The 22,563-nt window shown below is 34.1% G+C and overlaps 2 protein-coding genes across 3 annotated transcripts in view; one reads left to right on the top strand and one right to left on the bottom strand.

Moving 5' to 3' along the window:
• Positions 1 to 14,854, bottom strand: part of LOC148953241 (V-type proton ATPase 16 kDa proteolipid subunit c) — a 37,333-nt gene extending 22,479 nt beyond the window's left edge. The window contains exon 1 of the mRNA XM_089088413.1: positions 14,662 to 14,854. Coding sequence (XP_088944539.1) covers positions 14,662 to 14,740 — 79 coding nt within the window. The 5' untranslated portion in view covers positions 14,741 to 14,854. The remainder of the gene's footprint in view (positions 1 to 14,661) is intronic.
• A 212-nt stretch (positions 14,855 to 15,066) lies between these two features.
• LOC148953240 (periodic tryptophan protein 2 homolog) overlaps positions 15,067 to 22,563 on the top strand; it is an 80,680-nt gene continuing 73,183 nt past the window's right edge. The window contains exons 1-2 of one of the 2 annotated variants that reach the window (XM_089088412.1): positions 15,067 to 15,245; positions 20,162 to 20,274. In XM_089088412.1, the coding sequence (XP_088944538.1) occupies positions 15,228 to 15,245; positions 20,162 to 20,274 (131 nt within the window). In that variant the 5' untranslated portion in view covers positions 15,067 to 15,227. The remainder of the gene's footprint in view (positions 15,246 to 20,161; positions 20,275 to 22,563) is intronic. The other variant, XM_089088411.1, reaches the window with a different exon arrangement.

The raw sequence follows: 22,563 nt of genomic DNA, 5'->3' as shown, positions 1-22,563 counted from the left end.
TAAAAGATGAAATTGGTTCAAGGATTACTAGTGATAAGAATGAGCTTTGGAGTTTGGTTAATTCTGGACGTCATAATAATAATTGTTCACCAGATTCTAATAGTTCTCTAAAACTAGATGATTGGATAACTCATTATAATCAAGTTTTTTCATCAGGTGATGCGGCAGTTGAATCACGGCTTGACTCTTTATTATCGGAAGAAATTTCAAAGCCCCGTCCAAATAGTAAAATATCTGTTTCTGTTGATGATGTAACGGTAGCAATTAAAGTTCTAAAAAGTAAGCATTCTTTTGATCATGATGGTATACATTCAAACCATATAAAATGGGCATCCCCCAAAGCAATCCTTCTCCTCGCTACTCTTTTTACTACTATTCTTTCTTCTGGAGTTCTTCCAACTAGCTTTTCTCGTGCTACCACTTCACCCCTTTCAAAAAAAAGGAGGGAATACGAATCGATGTTCTGATTACAGGCCGATTACTGTTTCGTGCCAGATTAGCAAAGTTTTGAGTTAGTTTTATTAAAGTATTTGGAGTCTTGTAACCAAGGCCTGAATCAAATTGGGTTCCGTAAGGGTCTAAGCATGGATGTTGCTCATGCCCTCCTTTCAAGAATAATATCCTTTTGTAAGCAATGGGATAGAGTTTATACACTTGCGTTAGATTTTGCGGCGGCGTATGATTCAATTATCCATTCTTGGGCTATGACTGCGCTTCTGAAGAATAATGTCCCACTACCAGTAGTTTGGGTTTTAAAAAAGTGGTATGGCTCCTCTCGTATTCGTATTAAGTGGAAGAATCAGTTTAGTGATTATAATGTTAAGTTATGTAGGGGGCTAAAACAAGGAAGCATTATTTCTCCTTTGATTTTCAATATTACTGTTTCGGGGCTATTTGATCAAATTCAGTTGACTTTTATTGATGGTAAAGGTTATGTTCTGTCGTGGATTGCTTACGCAGATGATTTAATCTTTTTGAGTCGATCGCTTCAGTCACTTCAACAAAATGTAGATTTTTTAGCAAAGGGTTTTAGTGAGCATGGACTTCGTTTTCGCCCTGAAAAGTGTCAGTTTTTAATTCTTGGTCCTAAGGCTAATGATCTCCTTAAATCAGAAATTTCTGTTCGTATTTATGATAGTATTTTAAAACCTTTGGAATCTTTTTTATATCTTGGTGTACCTTATGGACCAACTTTAGCTCCATGCTGTGCTTCTGTTTCTAAAGCAGTTAAGAGTAGAATAGCGTCTAGTTTCGGGGCAGTAATTTGTCTTCGCGATCTTCTTTCTCGGACATCACTGGCTCAGGTATATAATATAGTCGCTTTGCTTAAGATATTAGTTTTTTCCTAGCTTCTCCAATTTTTTAGAAATAGTAACATTGCGCATGCAAAAACGCAATTTTTTAATTTTTCTAAGATTCTTCGCTGATTTTCTAAAACTGAATCAAACACTTTTTTTAAATAATACATATAAAATAAAAAACATTTTGGATATTTTGGTAAAAAATAAAGTGAATTTTTTATCAAATTTAAATTTTTTTTCTCATAATTTATATAGAGCTGCTCACGAAGCTTAATTTATTTTATTTTATTTATTCTTGAATGAAGTGTTAATTTGTGAAGTGTTAATTAACTATCTACTGAATGAAGTGTTAATTTGTGTGGTAATTTGGATTGAAGACCTCTGCGTATTTGTTGTTATATAGTTTAAAATAATTTTATGGCCTGTTGATTAGCGGTTATTATTTTTATTTATTTCTTTTTTACTCTTTGTATTCGGAGGAAATAAAAAGTTTGAATTGAATTGAATAAGTAATTCTAATATGTTGAAAAATATAATTATTTGTGTACATTTTAATGTCGACAGCCTTTTGTGGGGGAATAAACCAGCAAATAAAGCTTGTAAGTTTATTGAGTGTTTGATTTCAAATAATAATGTATTAGCTGTTGCTACCCCTCCAAATTTAAGTACATATTTTAACCCCAAAAGTGGCAGTTTCTCTACAATTGATCTACAAATTGTGTCATTAAATATTTTGAATAAAATTTACATAAATAAAATTGATAGTCTATGTACAGACCACTTTGCCATAGTTTGTTCCCTAAATGAACCTGCTGAAACTCTGTAACATACCTCCAATATATTAACACTAAAGCAAATTGGCTTATGTTCCAAAATAAGCTTAATGATGAAATTACAAGTTTCACCCAAAATTCATGCATTTTAAATGCAACAGCTGACACACATGCTGAGGTTTTGGCATCCATGCTAATAAATACAGCTAATCATGATATCCCCAGGACAAAACTCAGGAAAACCTTCCCCAAACACATTCCCAAAACATGGTAGACGAACGAATACCAAAATAGATGGAGAACAAAAAAGGCAACAAGGAGAACACTCCTAAAAAAACATCTCCTATTACATGTATAAGGAAATTACAATAAGAATCTAATCTAAAAAGGAATAGAATAAATGCTAAATACAATTATTGTAATAATATTGCAAATAAACTCTCCAGAGAAAAACATGAACCAATTATACATAATTAATACCCATTATGACAATGATAATGAAAAGGCAAAGTTATTTACAACTCTTTTTGTTAATAAGCTAACATCCAATAATTGCAGCAACACTTCCGCAATTCTTGTAAATCCAAGTTACCAACCTTGCCCATGATCTGAGTATATAACCAGTCCATTTTCAATCCAAGAAATGAAAAATGCAATACATCATATTAGGACCAAGGCTACCAGCAGCTATGACAATATACACCCTACATGGATAAAGAATCTCACCCTTCTTCTTCTTCTAATTCACAGCAGGCGGGCTATTCAGTTGGTACAATTTAGCCCTCTTCTTTTTGCTTCACTCATGTGGGCTACAGAGCTACTGTCTTGGTTGTCTCTTATTTATTAGATATTCTCAGATATCTTTCAGTAGATCTTTTGACTCAAGGAGTTCAAATATAAGACGATAGATATCGATTTTTGTGCTCTGTCTGCAGGTATAGTTGGCTAGGCTCTTGGCTGATAGTGAGATTTTGTGTTGTTTGAAGCATTTTAACAGTTTACAAAGCAAAGCTCTCGGCCATTGCAATTTTCAGGTGAGGAAGGAAAACACCACTTGCAACCTTCTCATTCATTTTTGACCCATCAACATATATTTGGAAGTGATTTTTATAGGTAATTGTATTAAGTTCTGTAAAAAATTTTTCTGGACAAAAGCAAGGGGGGTTAAATCTTTATTCCACTTTGAGACTTCATTATTTATTATGGGACTTGACCAATTCCATGGGGGGGGGGGATCGGGGCAAATTGGGTGCAATAGACTTTGCTGGTATGGGGAACTTCTTCTGAATATTGGCATACTCATCTGCAATGCCTCTATACATGGCTGGATTTCTTAACCAATTATGTAGTGTGTGTGAGCTATTTGATTCAATTTTTGTAAGATGTTTTGTCAAGAGAAACCTACGTCTCTCCCTTATTGTTGTTAATCCACTCTCCATAAACAGAAAATCGGTGCTTGTGGGTTTCCTAAGACCAAATATGAGACGTATTATATCATTTTGTGTTGTTTCAATTTTTTGCATCTGGGTCTTAGCACATGTACCATAGACGATGAGCCCATAGTCAATATGGGGTCTTATATGTGATTTATAAAACTGGAGTAAGGTTTTCTCCTTACATCCCCAGGGTGTGTAAAGAAGTATTTTTAGTATATTTGTTTTTCTATATCATTTTTTTATTGTGTTTGAAATGTGGAGGTGGAAATTAAGTTTTTGGTCAAGCATGAGACCTAGATAATTAATATGATTATCTTCTGGAATAGTTGTTTTATTTAGAGTTAGTTTTGCATTAAAATGGTTTCGCTTCCGGTGAAATTGGATTATTTTTTACTTGGTGGTTGCAATGGGTAAATCTGAATGTTGAGAGAATTTTTCAAACTGGAAAAGTGACTTTTGCAGATTTGACTGTGCTATCTGGAAGGTGTTGCCAGATTACCATAGCACCAGATCATCAGCTTATTGTAGATTCGTGTGGGGTAGGTTCATGTCCCAGAGATATAGGGCAAATAGGAGGCAACTGAGGACTGCTCCCTGAGGTGTGCCTTTGGTTATTGTCTTTTGGGGTGAAGAGGCTGAACCAACACAAACGATGAAACTTCGCACTTCTATGAAGGATTTAATAAGAGATACTAGCTTAGAGGGTACTCCAAGGTTTGCAAGTTTGTTTAAAAGGGTTTGGTGGTTCTCATTGTCATATGCCCCTTCAAAATCTAGGAAAGCTGCAACTAGGAGATTATTTTTTGAGAAAGATTCATTGATTGCATTTGTTAGCAAAACGAAAGCATCTGTTGAGGAGTGGTGTTTCCTGAATCCAGTTTGAATGTGAGGGATCATATTATTCTTTTCAACAAACCAGAGGAGTCTGTGAGAGATCATTTTCTCCATTATTTTCCCCATCACAGGAGTAATCATTATGGGCCTATAAGACTCAGGGTTATCTTTTGGTTTATTTTTCTTTAGGATTGGAAGGAGGGACGAACATTTCCATATGTTGAGGAACCTAGAAGATGCCCAAGCGTGATTATAACAATTTAGCAGTTCTTGTTTGTATGAAGGAGCGAGATTCTTTATTCATGTAGGGTGTATATTGTCATAGCTGCCGCTAGTTTTGGTCCTAATATGATGTATTGCATTATTCAATTTCTGGATTGAAAATGGATTAGTTATGTACTCGGATCCTGGGCGTGGTTGGTAACTTGGGTTCATAGGAATTGGGGACAGTTTGCTTTTATTATTTGATGTTAGCTTATTAACAAAAAGAGTTGCAAATAGGTTATCTTTTTCATTATCATTGTCATAATAGGTATTATTATGTATAAGCTCATACAGGAGTGGGTTGGGGGAAGTCTTTTCCCCACAGATGTGGCTTATGACTTTATGTATAATTGGCTCATGTGTTTCTCTGGAGAGATTATTTGCATAATTTTTCCAGTATTTATATTTGGCATTAGATACGATTCTGCTTGTAATTTTTTTAAACATGTAGGAGGTGATAGTTTTTTTTTATGAATTCTGTCCTAGCTGCCTTTTTTATCCTCCATTTATTTAGGCACTCATTTGTCCACCATGCTTTAGGAATTTATTTAGGGAATGTTTTCTTAGGTGTTGTTGTGGGGATAGCATAATTAGCTGTATTTATTTGTAAAGATGTCAAGGCTTCAGCATGTGTGTCAACTGTTGTGTTAGAAATGCATGAACATTGGGTGAAACTTGTAATTTCATCATTTAGCTTATTTTGGAACATAGACCAATTTGCTTTAGTGATGATGTTTCATTTGGAGGTATGAGATAAAGATTCAGCAGGTTCATTTAGGGAGCCAACTATAGCAAAGTGGTCAGTACATAGACTATCTATTTAATTAATGTAAATTTTGTTCAAAATGTTTAATGACACAATTTGAAGGTCAATTGTGGAGAATATGCCACTTTTGGGGTTAAGGTAAACATTCAGGTTTGGAGGGGTAGCAACAGCTCATTCATTATTATTCGAAGTCATATACTCAATCAATTTACCAGCTTTAATTGCTGGTTTATTCCCCCACAAAAGGCTGTGGGCATTGAAATCTCCACAAATAATGATATTTTTTAACATATTAGGATTATTTATATAATTAAAGAAATCTTTGGCATCTATAGTTTGGCCATTAGGGTTATAAAAGCTTATTATCTAGGTTTTTAAATTATTCAGCCAAACACTGATACCAATTACATCAACATCATTTGCAAAATCTGGAAAATTGATGCCACAAAATTTTATTTTATTTTTAACTAATAAAGCTACCCCACCTCCTTTTCTCTCTGAAGATCTATCCTTTCTGAGGATAGTAAATCCCAGAGACTTAATTTGTTGATTTTGGGTTAAATGAGTTTCCTGGAGGCAAGCAATATTAATGGAATTATTATTCATAAAAGATATTAGTTCATTTAGCTTATTTTCTGTGAGTGATCTTACATTCCACTGGAGTATTGATATATGTTGTGTTGTTGATTTATTCTCCATATGGCTCTTTATTGATGTTCAGATTTATTAAAACTAAAGCAAGATCTTTTTTTGCTTGAATGAGCTTATCATCAGGGATGTAGGTTTTTGCCAATTCTACAATGATTTTTGTTTTTTCTAGTTGATGTATGTTCATGGCATGAACTTCATTACAGGTTAGAATGAATATGCATATATTTGTGGATTATATTTTTGGTTGTGCACCCTTTTTGTCGGTTAAGGGATTGATTCCTGGTAGTGTTTCTGGTTTGTTTCTTCTTGGGAGGGGGGGGGGGGGTCAGGCTGACCACATCACACTGGACAAGGAGGTTTGTTGGCTTGGTAATTACTTCTGATAGGGATTTTAGCTCGGGGGCTTAGAAGATGGTGTTTTAGATGGGGTGCTTTATGCATTGGGGGCGTTTGACTTGGGGGTTTTGGTTGGTTTTATTACAGGCTTTATTTGGTATTGTTGGGCAGCATTTGCTTCCATTACTGCAAAGGGGTATGGGATGGCCTTCTCTGTTGATATTTGGAGTGTTAGAGCTCTTTTCTTGTATGCAGGGCATAGTGATTTATTTGTAGATTCATGTGGGCCTTTGCAATTGATGCATGTAGGCTGAGTGTTGTTGCAAGTTGTCAGCTCTTTGGGATGGAAAGCTTTACAATTACTACACTCTCGGAGAATTTCATTGCATTTGTTTGTTGTGTGTCCCAGTTTGTGACACTTCTGACACTGGATAGGCTTAGGTTTGTATTCCTTGTGTGGTTTGATTTACCCTAATAGGAATAATTTTTCTGGGATATTAATTTTTTCCTTCAGTGTGAATAAGAAGGATCTACTAGTTTTTAGGCCATTAGAGTTAGGTTTGCCAAGTTGGGTAACATCCTCAACTGGGATTGTGTTTCCAGCTCTATCTGATAGGCCTTCTTTTAACTCCCGAGTGGATATCTCTGGGGGAACATTATAAACTACTATTTTTGAAGGTGATTGTTTTGGGTTCCAATTAGATGCAATAATTGGGGTATTCAGAAGGGATTTTAGGTTAATTATTGTATCTGCTGATATTAGCAGAGATCCATCACGGTTAATATTAAGAGAGAACATTGATTTTAGCAATTTAAAAATTGCAACTCTTATTGCAGTGATCATTTTTATTTCAAAGGGGGAAGTAGGAGTAATTTCAAGGTACCTTCCTAAGTTTTTGGAGGGATGATCTAGGGCAGGGAGAGGGGAAATGCTTTTGATTGGGGAGATGTTTTTTCTGTTTTTTAAGCGTCTAGAGTGGACCTCCTGCAACCCATTATCATCATTTACGGTGACATTAACCCCTACACTTATCAGTGTCCTATTCTCCGAATTGGAGCTATCATTTGAACTTAGAAATGGTGTGCTTGCCCAGCCAAGATGGGCATATTTCACTATGTCACTTTCACTGGAATTTGATTTGGGATCTGGTGGAATTTTTTTTTGGCGGACTTATAAACATTGCCTATTGGAAAAAGCTTTAAAAAAAAAAAAAAAAAAAAAAAAAATAAAAAAATAAGGGAAAATAGATACTATGGGGAGGAGAAACACCACAGTATAACCCTGAGGATGAGTTGAGCAGGATTTGTTTGGTACAACTGCTGATTAGAAGCAATAATAATTCACAAGAAAATATATTTTAATTTTCTTATAAGGTTGCTGTTGTTGTTGACCCATGGCAATTAATAAGGGCACTTTCTCTTCTTCTATTTAACAGCAGGCGGGCTTTTCAGTAATACTATTTAGCACTTTTCCTTTTGCTTCACTCTGTGGGCTACAGAGCTACTGGCTTGATTGCCTCATATTTATTAGATATATTCAGATATCTTTCAGCAGATCTTTCGACTCTAGGAGTTCAAATATAAGATGATAGATGTCGATTTCTATACTCTGTGTGCAGGTATAGTTGGCTAGGCTCTTGGCTGATAGTGGGATTTTGTGGTGTTTGAAGTATTTTAACAGTTTAGAAAGCAAGGTATGTTGTGCAGACGTCAGCATATTACATTCAAATAGGCAATGGTCAATTGTTTCAATATTCATATTACAATGCCTGCAAAGAGGGGACAGGGGAATTGAACCACTTGAATTAGAAAGCTTATATGAGAATGCAAGCAAATTTAGTCCATTTGTTCCAGAACGAATTCTATGATAAATTTTAGAAAGATACTTATTGGGAAAGGGGGAAAGGATAGGATTAATCTTATTAAAATTAATATCTGATAGCCTCCATCAGTAAATATCTCTAATTGGGATTGGTCTCCCACTTGGCTGGTCAATATTTATAGCATTTTTTGCTATTTCATCAACCTGATGATTACCACTTATGCCAGAGTGGCTAGGAATGTACTGAAAGTAAGTTTTTATGCCACTTGAAGCAAGATTATCAATAATACTGAGACAATGATAAGGCAATAATACTGAGACAATGATAATGACCCCTTCATATAAACAGGAACTTCTTCTTCTTCTTCTATTTAAACAGCAGGCGGGCTTTTCAGTGATACTATTTAGCGCTTTTCCTTTTGCTTCACTCTGTGGGCTACAGAGCTACTGGCTTGATTGCCTCATGGTTATTAGATATTTTCAGATCTTTCAGTAGATCTTTCAACTCTAGGAGTTCAATTATGAGTTGATAGATGTTGATTTCTATGCTCTGTGTGCAGCTATAGTTGGCTAGGCTCTTGGCTGATAGTGAGATTTTGTGGTGTTTGAAGCATTTTAACAGTTTGCAAAGCAAGGTATGTTGTGCAGACGTTAGCATATTACATTCAAATAGGCAATGGTCAATTGTTTCATTATTCATATTACAATGCCTGCAAAGAGGGGACAGGGGAATTGAACCACTTGAATTAGAAAACTTATACGAGAATGGAAGAAAATTTAGTCCACTTGTTCCAGAACGAATTCTATGATAAATTTTAGAAAGATACTTATTGGGAAAGGGGGAAAGGATAGGATTAATCTTCTAAATTGTTATTAAGGATAGGAACTCCTAAATTGTTATAATCATTCTTGGGCTTCATCTACATTCCCCAATATCTGGAAATGTTCCTCCCTCCTACCAATTTTAAAGAAAAATAAACCCAAATATAACCGTGACTCTTATAGGCCTATAATGATTACTCATGTGATGGGAAAAATAATGGAGAAAATGATCTATCAACAACTCCTCTGGTTTGTTGAAAAAAAATAATATAATCCCTCACACCCAAACAGGTTTCAGGAAATACTACTCCTCAACAGATGCTTTCATATTGTTAACAAATGCAATAAATGAATCATTGTAAAAAAATAATGTCCTAGTTGCAGCTTTCCTAGATTTTGAAGGGGCATATGACAATGTGAACCACCAAATCCTTTTTACCAAACTGGCAAACCTTGGACTACCCCCCAAGCTAGTATCTTTTATAAAATATTTCATAGAACAGCAAAGTTTCATTGTTTGTGTAGGTTCAGCCTCTTCATCCCAAAAAACAATAATCAGAGTCCTTCCTCAAGGTGCAGTCCTGACTTGCCTCCTCTTTGCCCTATATCTCTGGGACATGAACCTCCCCTACACGAATACAATATCAGCATACAATATGCTGATGATCTGGTACTATGGTCATCTGGCAACACCTTTGAAATTACAAAGTCAAAGCTGCAAAAGTCACTTTTCCAATTTGAAAATTTTGTCAATATTCAGATTTACCCATTGCATTCACCAAGTTGAAAATAATCCAATTTCACCACATGCAAAATTATGTTAATGCAAGACTAACTCTAAATGGAACAACTATTCCAGAAAATAATCAAATTAATTACCTAGGTCTCATACTTGACCAAAAACTTAACTTCTACCTCCATATTTCAAACACAATAAAAAAAGCAACAGAAAAACAGGTATATAATAAAGACTTCTTTCCACACCCTGGGGTTGTAAGGAGAAAACCTTACTCCAGTTTTATGATTCACATATGACCCCATATTGACTATGGGCACATCATTTATGGTGCATGTTTCAAAAAATTGAAACAACACAAAATGATATAATTCATTTTATATTTGGCCTTAGGAAACCCACAAGCACCAAGTTTCTACTTATGGAGAGTGGATTAACAACAATAAGGGGGAGACATAGCTTTATCTTGATAAAACATCTTACAAAAATTAAAGCAAATAGCTCACACACCCTACATAATTGGTAAAAAAAAATCCATAATTGGTAATAAAAAAATTATAGTTTATTCTGACTCTTTGCCAAGCCTTGAGTTGCTGTCTACAGCTCCTCAGTATAAGTTGGATATTGACACTTATCATTGTCTTAGCATTATTGATAATCTTGCTTCAAGAGGTATAAGAACTTATCTTCAGTATGTTCCTAGCCACTCAGGTATAAGTGGTAATAGCAAAAAATGCTATAAATTTTGAACAGCCAAGTGGGAGACCAATCCCCATTAGAGATATTTACTGATGGAGACTTTCTGATATTATGTTTAATAAAAATAATACCATTCTTTCCCCCTTTCCCAACAAGGATTTATCTAAAATTCACCACAGAATTTGTTCTGGATCAAATGGGCTAAATTTTCTGGCATTCTCTTATCAGTCCCCTAATTAAAGTGGTTCAGTTCCCTTGTCCACTCTTTGCAGGTATTGTAATATGAATATTGAAACAATTGACCACTGCCTATTTGAATGTAATACACTGACTTCTGCACAGTATACCTTGCATTGTAAACTGTTAAAGTGCTTCAAACACCACAAAATCGCACTATCAGCCAAGAGCCTAGTTGACCATAGGCCTAACTGCACACAGAGCACAGAAATCGATATATATCGTCTTATATTTGAACTCCTTGAGTCAAAAGATTTACTGAAAGATATCTGAGGATATCTAATAAATAAGAGGCAACCAAGCCAGAAGCTCTGTTTAGCCAACAGAGTGAAGCAAAAGGAAAAGGGCTGAATAGTATTGACTGAAAAGCCCGCCTGTATGAAATAGAAGAAGAAGCTCAATTTTCATAGTCACTGTCAAATCCAAGTTGCAAAGGCTAACAAGGTCATTGGTTTAATTAAATGATGATTCACCACCCTAGAGTCATTAAGAGGCTCTAACCAGCCCTTGTTTGTCCTCATCTTAAGTTTGGTAAATTGATTGAAAAACTGCACTTCAAATGTGACACAAAATCCCTTGAAAAGGCCCAGTAAAGAGCAGCAATGCTGCTTTTTACACAAACAGAACACCCCCCATGAACAATAACTAGAAAAGCTTAGCCTCCCTGCTCTAACATGTTTTAGCAAGAGGGGAGACATAATGTGGTAAAATTCTAGTTTAGCTACTATTTGCTACCTTGGAAAGGGGTTTGGTTAGGAAAATGAAACTGAACAAGTGAGTAAAAAAAAAATCTTGATCATCCCTTAGTTCTATGTCTATCTACCTTAGTTCTGCTGTAGGATGGATGATAGACTATCTATCAACAAGTAAAACAACATCATTTTTATACAATCCTTAAAAAGGCTTATGCAAGCTTCATTCAGACTATCTGTCTTGGCTTTTTCTCTAATTAGTCATGGCTTGATGGCAACTTGATTTGTATTCAAAGATCCACTATTGTAATAAGACAAAACAACATTTTACCTTAGTTTCCAGCTTTTGGTTTCTTTTTCTCTGGTTTTAGTTTATCTCATAAATTGGGACTGAGCAAAGTTGTGAAGCCAAAAACAGTTTTCTTGTACTTCATTTAAGCACAAGATCTATTTAGCAAGGTTTCACTTTTATAACACAAGGATTTTTAAGTCATCAAGAGTCAGTGCCCTCTAGAGGGAGAAGGAGTGGAGGTATGTACTTCCAAATACATTCCCATGACATACTTAAGTCTGAAGATCAATCCCTGCAAGTTTTATTTTCCTAACCTAACCCCTTTCTAAGAAAGCAAAAAGTAGCTAAATTAGGCTTTAACCTTATATTCAAATAGGCTAGGCTGTAAAGGTAACTTTTGCCTAAATCTAAATGTTGAAAAACAAAGTTTTCCAAGATTGTTGTCAGCCGAGTCTGCTATAAACCATTTTCATCCATTGTGTTTTCAATCATGTTCAAACCCAGGTTTCTTAAATCTGGAACCTGCTTTAGTACCAAGTTCAAACACAGGGTTCCCAGTAATTGGTGCTAGAATTGAAAAATGAACTACAAACCTGAGTTTACAGTTAACAGATTTTGTTCATTAGGATCTGTTGTTCAATATTTTTGTGGCCCTTGTCATTGTGCTGAAAACTATCCATAAATTCAATTTTTCATAATATGACCAATTCACAATTGCATCTCTGGACTTGGTGAGAAACTATATAATGAAACACTGTCTAACCTAAAACAAAAAATCTTTGACCCTCTAATGCAAGCAGAGTGACATGCTACTCACATATAAATTTGTCAACCAACCCCAAAATAAGCTCTTTACCCAGTCACCCAACAAGAGACAAACACATGGTCATTCTAAAAAGCTTCATAAGCCCAGAGTTAACAGTAGAATCAGACAAGACTTCTTTAGCCAAAGGTCATTAATGATTGGAAATGTTTAAGCAAGGAGACTCAACAAAGAATGGGAAGCCAAACCTTCAAGACACTGGAGCTGCCCATCATCTGTGTCCCATAAATAGTGATTAATATACATGTATATACAAAAGAGTTGTGCTAGATGCTGCTTGTCATACCCAACCAACTCACATGCTCTATCAGAAACTGACGTTGTGCCGGGGTTTCTAGTCAAAAATACAGAAGGATGGTGCATTTGATCATAACTATCTGTGGTCATCATTGCATATTGAGCTTACATTGCATCTATCCTAGCACACTCTGAGGTAGAAGGCGTGTCACTAGGTCATAAAAATAGTCGAAACACTGTTCTTTTATATTTTGTGTAAAATGTTTTTTAACTGCCATCTCAACAATGGAGCCAAACAAATCCAAAATTGGACCTTATTTTGCTCCTAAAGTGCAAATTAAGGTAATTATCTAATTTTTTCTTCTTAAACCTTAAGTTACTGGAGTCTATATTGGCTTAAAAATTCATGTGTACAATTTTGGAATTCTTGCCTTCAATCCTACCATAAGGCATTTTCAGCAGATTGGGTTCCAACCTTGTTCTTTGGTGGTAGAACCTGCATTTTAAAAATGCTTGTTACACTACATGCATCTAACCCAATGTTGAGACCTGTGGTGGAAAATGCAGCTCAACATGTCTGAGTGCTGCATTTTCAGGCACCAGGTTCCAACACACGTTAAAACCCAGCTCTGCCCTTCTCCCTCTAGAGGGTCCCGACCTTTAAAAATCTGTGTTATAAAAGTGAAACCTTGCTAAATAAATATTCTGCTTAAATGTAGTAGGCCTATAATAGGCTTAAAATTGTTTTCAGCTTTACAATTTTGCTCAATCCCAATTTATAAGGTTTTAAAGATAGCCTATGCAAATACATTTCCTTAATTTTGAACAAAATAACATTGTCATGGCTTAAAATTCTACTCAAATAACAGGAATTACATTTTCAGAACTAAAGCCAGAGAAAAAGAAACTGTTAACTAAAAATTGAGGTAAAATGTTGTTTTGTCAAAATTTAAATAGGTAGCCTTTAGACATGTCATGTAGGCACATTTCAGGATCCTCTAGAGGGAGAAGGAGTGGAGTTAGGTACTTCAAAATACCTTCCCAGGACATAGGGTAAAAGACCTCTTTTTGGGAAAGACCACTTTTCTTTGGCATTCTGGAAAAATAGCAATGGCTTTTTGGACCACCCCTATTTTACTATAACATGATGCAATGTGAGGGCAGTAACATGAACCCCACCTTCTTGGTCAAATTTTCACCAATGATTTGTCAACATAAATTGAAAATGTGGTCTCTGTTTTGAAAAGCAATTGAAAAGAAAAATTATATTTAAATATTTGTGATTTGTAGAATAAATATGAAGCAATAAAAGTTAAATTTATAGAATCAGAAAAAAATCAGCTTTCTGTCAATATATAAATAAAACTTAAACACTAAAAGGATATATGCATCAAAATAGGCCAATTGATAATTCCAAAAGGTGGTTCTTGCCGGTAAGTGAATAGGTTAATAGTTTCTAGTGTTTGGTCTTAAATAATCTTAATAACAACCATATTTATGCATTGCTTAGGCTTCTAGCTATTCATTACTATACCCAATCCTTCTCAATTCCTCTTTGGTACAAGATGTGAGGGTTTTAGTTTTACATAATTTTGCTTAATCAGATACTGTTTTTTTACCCTACTTTAGCCTGTAGACCCATCACTGAAAGTTTCATTTTCCTAACCTAAACCCACATTGAGACCTGTAGTGTCTGAAAACGCAGCTAAGGTTAGGAATAAGTGGTTAGTGTTCAAGAAAAGCCTAAGCTACATTTGAATCAAGATATTTGTCCTGGACACAGCACTGGGAGCCTTACTCTAATAGAAAACTCTTTCCCTATACAGGAATTCCTTTAGATATGCTGTAGTTCTCGGATGTTATCCCCAAAACATTTACAGGCTACATAAGAACCAATAGGACATGCACAGAAAACTGTAGGCCTACTTCAGCAAACTTACCACTGAATATCATGGCAGATGCAGCTCCCATTACTCCAAAAAAAGGTCCATAAATAGGTGTTTCCTCTGTAAGAACCATTTTAAAGGATTTGAGTTTGAACGGTGTAAATATCTGAAAGAAAGGAAAGCCTAGGCAGAAACTTTTAAGATTTTGTAAACTCCTCTGAATCACGTGAAATTTTGATAAGAACTGACTTCTTATTGGCTATATGTTTCCATGACAACAAACGGAATATGTTTCCCTATGCTTTCCACTAAAATCATTCCCTAACTTCAAGGCCTTAGCATATTTTAGGCAATATTCTAGTACAATTTCTTGACTGTTTCATCCTTTTGCAAGTCTATAGTTAAGAATATTACCCTGATTTACACAATATGACATATTATGGATTTCAGTCTAATAACGAATATTTGAATTATAATAGCGTGGTCAGTCGTATTTAGTAAAGCTACATAGCTCTTCGAAGTTTTATATTTGTCTGTCTTCTGATCAAGTTTCGAGAATCAGCTGAATAGGTTGCCCATCGTAGTCCAAAGACTCTAGCTTAGTTGTCTTAGAAGAAACTATGAAGAAAAATTACAAGGTAGGCTAGAGTAAAGGCAGGGGTAGCTTAGTCTAAAACTTGGCTGTTTAGCCAAGGATATACACATACTTTTGATATTTTTTTGTTTGTTCTAAATATAAAAGTCATTTCGCTTTGCAAATGCCCCCATCCCTTATGGTCCTGTATGCTAACACCTATTGCTAGGACATAGGCCTAGGCTATCTGTGTAAAACTAAAAAATGCTTAAACAACAAAATTTGGTAAATTTTTAACTGTTCATATTATTGACTTATGAATAAAGTAAACATACCACTTGATGCCTTTTTTATGCTCTTTCCAAATATAATGATAATTTTTGTCGGAAATGAATTTTACTCCCACCCCTATATATAGGCCTACCAATTCACTGTATATATTTGCACATTAATGGGGTGGTGTAAATTTTATTTTTGATGTAAATGAGAGGTAAATCTAAACTTTACCCCCCCCCCCCCCAAATGTGCAACTTTTCAAGGAACCATTATCTAAGAAAATAAAGCATCACCAAGTGCAAAACAACATATAAATATATTAATTAGGGCTATATATAAAACCATTAAGAGAGTGGGGGTGAGCAATATTTGACTATTAAAGTCATTGGTTCTTTATACTCTAAGCAACAAATATTGTCATTTACCTTTATATAGAAAGTACTATAAAGTTAAACAAAAGACAATATTGTGTTTCCTTTAAACATGGAGAATGATATAAAGTCTTCTGTATGAATTGTTAAACATCAAATTATTATAGAGAAGCATGAATAAAGTTATACAGAAGACTTTTTGGTTTTCTTATTTAATATATGATCCACTAAAATGTCATACAGAAGAAATTATATCAGCCTACCCTACTGATACCTAGAGAAAACAACAAAAAGTCATACAGATGGCTTTTTATAGCCTAGGCCTACATGATTTCATATATAGAGCAGCCTAAATAAATTTATACAGATGACTTTTTAATATATCCTTCTACTATAAAGCATAATGAATAAAATCATACAGATGACTTTTTATGTCTGCTGCTATTATAGAGCAAACCTAAATAAAGGCATACAGATGGCTTTTTAATATCTAATCCTACTACAAAGCATAATGAGTGAAGTCACACACATGACTTTTTATGCATTTTGCCATTATAGAAAAAACTTCAATCAAGTCATATAGTTGATTTTTTATGCCTACTACTCTTGTATAAAAAACATAAATAAAGTCATACAGATGACTTTATGCTGTTCTTTTACAGAGCAAACTTCAATAAAGTCATACAGATGACTTTTTATGTCTCCTGCTAGTATAGAGCAAACATAAATAAAGTCATACAGATGGTTTTTTATACCTAATACTATTATAGAGCAAACATGAATGAAGTCCTACATGTGACTTTATGCTGTTCTTTTATAGAGCAAACTTCAAAAAAGTCATACAGATGACTTTTTATACCTCCTGCTAGTGCATAGAAAAAACGACAAAAAGTCATACAGATGGCTTTTTATAGCCTAGGCCTACATGATTTCATTTATAGAGTAGCCTAAATAAAGTCATACAGATGAATGTTTAATATATACGTATGCTGTTAAGTATTATGAATAATTCAAAAGATATTACTTTTTATGTCTTCTTATATTACAGATAACAGATAAATAGCCTAAAAGATGACTTTTTAATATATCAGTATACCGATGTGCTTAATTAACGAAGTTATACACATGACTTTTTGTGCATCCTGCCATTATAGAGCAAACATAAATAAAGTCATACAGATGGCTTTTTATACCTTATACTATTATAGAACAAACATGAATGAAGCCCTATATATGACTTTTTATGCCTTTCTTTTATAGAGCAAACTTCAATAAAGTCATACAGATGACTTTTAATACCTCCTGCTAGTACATAGAGAAAACAACAAAAAGTCATGCAGATGGCTTTTTATAGCCTAGGCCTACATGATTTCATTTATAGAGTAGCCTAAATAATGTCATATAGATGACTTTTTAATATATCATCCTACTATAAAGCATCATGAATAAAGTCATACTGAGAACTTTCTATGTCTCCGGTTATTACAGAGCAGACATAAATAGTCATACAGTTGCCATTTTATATCTCATATTATTATACAGCAAGCTTAAATAAAGTCTTACAGATGACTTTTTATACCTCTTGATATTATAGAGCAAACAAAAATAAAGTCTTAGAGATGACTTTTTATACCTCCTATTAGTATAGAGCAAACATGACTAAATTCTTACAAATGACTTTTTGTTGTTTTCTATATGTATCAGTGGGGTAATATAATTTCTTCTGTATGACACCTTAGTGGATCATATATTAAATAAGAAAACCAAAATGTCTTCTGTATAACTTTATTTGTACTTCTCAACAATAATTTGATGTTAAAAAGTCATACAGAAGATTTTGTATCATTCTTCATCATTTCTCTAGAAATAGAAATATATAATTACAAACATACAAGGTATAAAAAGTCATTTGTAAAGCATAGCATATATTAAATATGTAACCTAACCTGGGTACCTTTTTCTCCCCCTAAACCCCCAAAAACAACAGTTTAAACATTGTCAACACATTGGAAACCATGCTAAGCTTTAATTACTGCATAATAGTGTCTTAAATTAACCCATACAAAATGGGTTTTCTGTTGTATCTCCAGTTTGACATATATAAAAGAGTGCATTTAATATAAAAATACCAAGTTATCTGTAGGACTTTGTTATGTTTGCTATATAATAGTACAAGGTATAAAATGTCATCTGCATTACTTTATTCATATTTGCTCTATAATAGTGTAAGATATAAAAAGTCATCTGTTTGACTTTATTCATGTTTTCTCAATAATAGTGAGATATATAAAAAGTCATCTGTATGGCTTTATTTTTGCTTGCTCTGTAATAGCATGAGATATAAAAAGTCATTTGTATGACTTTATTTATGTTTACTCTATAAAAGAATGAGGGATAAAGTCATCTGTATGACTTTTTATCACCCTACATAATAGGAGAAAGCAAGATATTGTCTTCTGTTTGACTTTATACTGCATTCTATATTAGAGTAAATGACAATTTTCTATTGCTCAGATATAAAGAAAATTTTCTCTATATTGTCATATATAGGTAACCCAGAGGGTGGGGTGCATTTTCATTTTAGATGATTATTGTTATTATATTAAGTAAATACATAAAACAGGAATCAAGTAGTGTGCTCAACTTGTCCCTATGTTAATAATATAATTTTGTATGTATTTGCCTTAACCAAGAATTTTATTGTTTAAGTGATTCCATTTAAGCTTTTTATGTATTCCTAGTGATATATCTGCTATTATGAGGGGTTAGGTGCATTGTCAAAAAAAAGTAACTATGACATTTGGAAATAAGTCAAAATAAGGAATCTAATGGTACTAGATGTTTTTCTTAAGCATGTCTCTTTCAACAGTGACCAACAACTAAATAATTTGCCTAAGAAAGTGTTTATATTAAACATATGTTTCTTATATTGTAGTAATCAATCTTTCAAACTACAGAAAATGTTAATTTACCTAGTTCAAATTGGGCCCAGGCAGGTTTTTACCAGCTTCTACCTTGGTAAAATTCCAAGTCTGTGGCTTTCAACTAGCCTATCTGAGAAAGTTGTTGAGTTTGGTGAGTGGTTGGCAACCTTTTTAGCCAAGAGGAGGAACAGAGTCTGTTTAATAATTTGGTAAACTTTATTGTTATTTTTGATCTTTGTTTTATTATTTTTGATCTTTGTGAATTCTGGCAAATTCCCCCAGTGTAAAATGGTCCCTGGAAAGTTCACCCCCTCCCACCAGAAATTACCCCATGGAAAATACCCCCTGCAGAAAATTCACCCCTCCCCAAATATTTCTGAACATTTGCCAATAACAAATACTAGGCTATACATAAACAACAGACAAATTTTATGACTTACAAACCTATCCCCAGGGGGTGTGGGGGTTATATTATCCTCAAAGACATAGTTACCAGGCTTTTCAACCATGCTGAACAAAATGGACATGTCAAAATTTTGATTGAATCACTAAGGAAAAAAGTTGTGTGGGAGGGGGCCAGTTGCCCTCCAATCCTTTTGGTCATTTAAAAAGGGCACTGGAACTTTTAATTTCCATTTGAATGAGCCCTTTCTTGATATTCTAGGACTGCTGGTTTGATGTAATCACCCATGAGAAAAACATACAAAAAAAAACCCATGCATCTGTCATCTTTCTTCTGGCAAAAAATATGAAAATTCCACATTTTTGAAGATAGGAGCTTGAACTTCTGCAAGAGGGTTCTCAGATACACTGAATCTGAGGGTGTTATTTTCATTAAGAATACTTGACTTTAAGAGGGTGGTTTTTTCCTTTTTTGAAAATCAGGCATATTTTCTCAAGCTTGTAGCTTGTGATGGGTAACACTAAACTTAATGAATCTTATATATTTGGAATCAATATAATAAGCCAATTCTTCTGGTATATCTTTTGATGTCAAAATTTCATTTTTCAGAGTTTTGTCACTATTAAGCAGCATTGCTCCTTACTTACATTTTGTTACCACAAACTGTTTGATAGTTTTGTCCTTGCATGTATAGTTTTAGCTTGTGTTTGCCAGACTGGGTGGTAATATTAATAATATTTATTCAGAATGGGACTTAAAGTCTGGTCTTGTATATATAATTGTCAGAGACTACTTCTAGATACTTTATATCAAAATTATGTATACAAGACACATCCAGAAAGTTATCTAAGGTCATATGTTGTGTATATGTGCTTTTAGCAGACAGCCAATCAGATGTTGTATTTAAATGCTTCTGTATCAGAATTGTCAGGGCAAGTTTCTTGTTCAAAATGTGATTTGAAACTGTATCTTGTGTACATGCACTTTTTTGTATTTTCCTTTTTAGTTTTCATCACTATTGGGCACAGTTTACAAGAAAGGAAATTTGATTTTTTCACCAATAGGGGATGTAGTTATTGCACCAGTTGGGAATAAAATATCATTTTATGATCTCAAAAGGTAAGTTGATTTTTTTTGAAAATTTTTCAAGTGAGGGAGAGGAGCTATATGCTTCTGTTTGCTTTAGAATATAAAAATACAATAAGTAAGAGGACATTTGCATGGTAACTGAATACTCAATGACAAATTCTTTTGATTTGGCAAATAATTAGTTCCAGTATATAAGCATAAAGCTAATCTCTCCTCATAAGATTCAGTTGCTAATTATAGAAAAAGGCCCACTTACTAGGGAAAATCATAAGCAACAGTTATCAGAACAATGGTGCCGCTTCATGAAAATGTTAAGGGGGGGGGGGTCAAAATACATTTTTCAAATTTAGGGGAGTAATTTTGTTTTTCCTCTTTTTTTCAATGCAAATACAAAAGAAAATTCCAAAAAAAGGTATATTTTGAAATCCAGGGGGGGGGGGAAGAGATATAAAGAAATATAAAAAATGGGGAAAATAGGAGAAAAGTGCTTCCAAAACTTGGCAGGTAAAGTGTATTTCCAAAGGAAAATTGGTTTTTGTGATTTAGTTTCTTTATGGGTAGGGGAGGGGGTACATGTATTTATTAGAAAACAAGGACACATAAGGTTGTAATTTTTTCAAAAAGTCCATCACAAACTTTAATAGAGCTGAATTTGCTTCTTATTTCAAGTAAGAAAAAAAAGACAAAGAACAAGAAGCAAACCTTAAAAACTAATTAGAAACAAAGCATGCCATGCATAAATGAACTTAATTGAAAATCAATGGGATTTAGCAAAATAAAGGTTGGCATGTTTAGGGGGAATAGAGAGGGGAAAGTCACTTGTTTAACATATTACGTTTTTGTATTGGATTAACGACGCCTCTTGACTACTAAGGCCCTTGTATCAGATTTTTGACATATCAATTATATTGGGGAAAAAGTTCTCCTTTTGGTGGAAGATTTTGTTGGGGTAAAAATGGGATTTTGTGGTGATGCTTTCTAATTAAGTCAATTTGGAATTTAGTAAAATATTAAGATGCAAATACAAAAGTGTAGAAATACCACTTTTTATTAAAATAAGGGACATATCCTGGCAGGTATATGCTTAACAGGAAATTGAGAAATTACTACTTCTTAGCTATGTGCATCAGTGGGTCCTGATAAGGTGTGACTTAGGAAATGTATAAAAGATAAATTTTATGGGAAGGGGTGGAGAGATACTAATCTTATGCTGGACTGACCTCTGACCCGTTGATTTAGGAATACCTTGGAATATTGTCGGGTTATTGTAAGTGTCTAAGTATCCTATTGTATTGTATATTATTGTAGATTTATAATACTTGTGGTCTCCCTGGGATAACCAGTCCCAGTAGAATATATATCTATTATCAATCCCTGTACTAGTGTATGTTAACTGAATAAAAGTATTGTATTATAGCCAACCCCACTACAATTTACATTTAGTCCCTTGAATATACCCAGCTGGTAAACCTCATTAGTCAGGTCATAGCCTAAGGCACGCTACCAAAGTTTAATTACCTTAGCGCCATAGTTTATCTCCCCTATAAAAGGAGAATAAAGTTATCAACGACAACCTCAGCTTAATACCATAAAAATCACTTTACCACAATTTTTGTTGAACCAGAACAAGGGAGACAAGGTCTAAAGGGAGGGGGAGATTAGGGAAAAGCAAATTTTTGTGAGAGTTCTGAAGATCACTATGGGTGAACAATAAGAAAATTTATACCATTTTTTCTCAAGGGTAACCAGATTGGCTCTGCAAAAAAGGGATATACAAAGCATCTTACCTACATTAAAGATAATTAACAGGCATCTTTTTTGGACTGTCTCTATTCTGTTTAACAATTTCTTGCAGTTCCTAACAGGACCAGCTTACTCAACAACTGGGCATAGCTAAATGAGATGTTGAAAATCAGCTTCAATCAATCCTTTATGAAAATCAGCTTCAAATTACCAAAGAACTTATGGTGCTTTGGAGTTCTATTGAAAAACTAAAGTTCTGTCAAGAATGCCAAAAAGAATATTTAAGTATATGTCAACAGAATATTAAGTGTAATTTAATAAACAAACTTACCAGGAGCAACAAGGGTGAAAGTGTTTCATAAAATTAATTTTTGGTGACCTAATAAATCAGAAAAAAATAATCTACTCATTCTTTGGTGTATTTCATGGCATATAGGCATTAGGAGCTAATAACTTGGGAGAGAAAAGAACACAATATTGACGGGTGTAAGAATTGCTCATTTTTGATGGCTGCAGGGGTTTTGTGGGTACCTTTATTGGCCATTTCAGCGTTCTGACAATCACAAAATCACTGTT

This window comes from Artemia sp. Qi Xiang Cuo, chromosome 4 (genome assembly GCF_049724085.1).
Source record: "Artemia sp. Qi Xiang Cuo chromosome 4, ASM4972408v1, whole genome shotgun sequence".
NCBI classification, from domain to species: domain Eukaryota; kingdom Metazoa; phylum Arthropoda; class Branchiopoda; order Anostraca; family Artemiidae; genus Artemia; species Artemia sp. Qi Xiang Cuo.
This window is presented reverse-complemented; position numbering and strand designations above follow the sequence as displayed.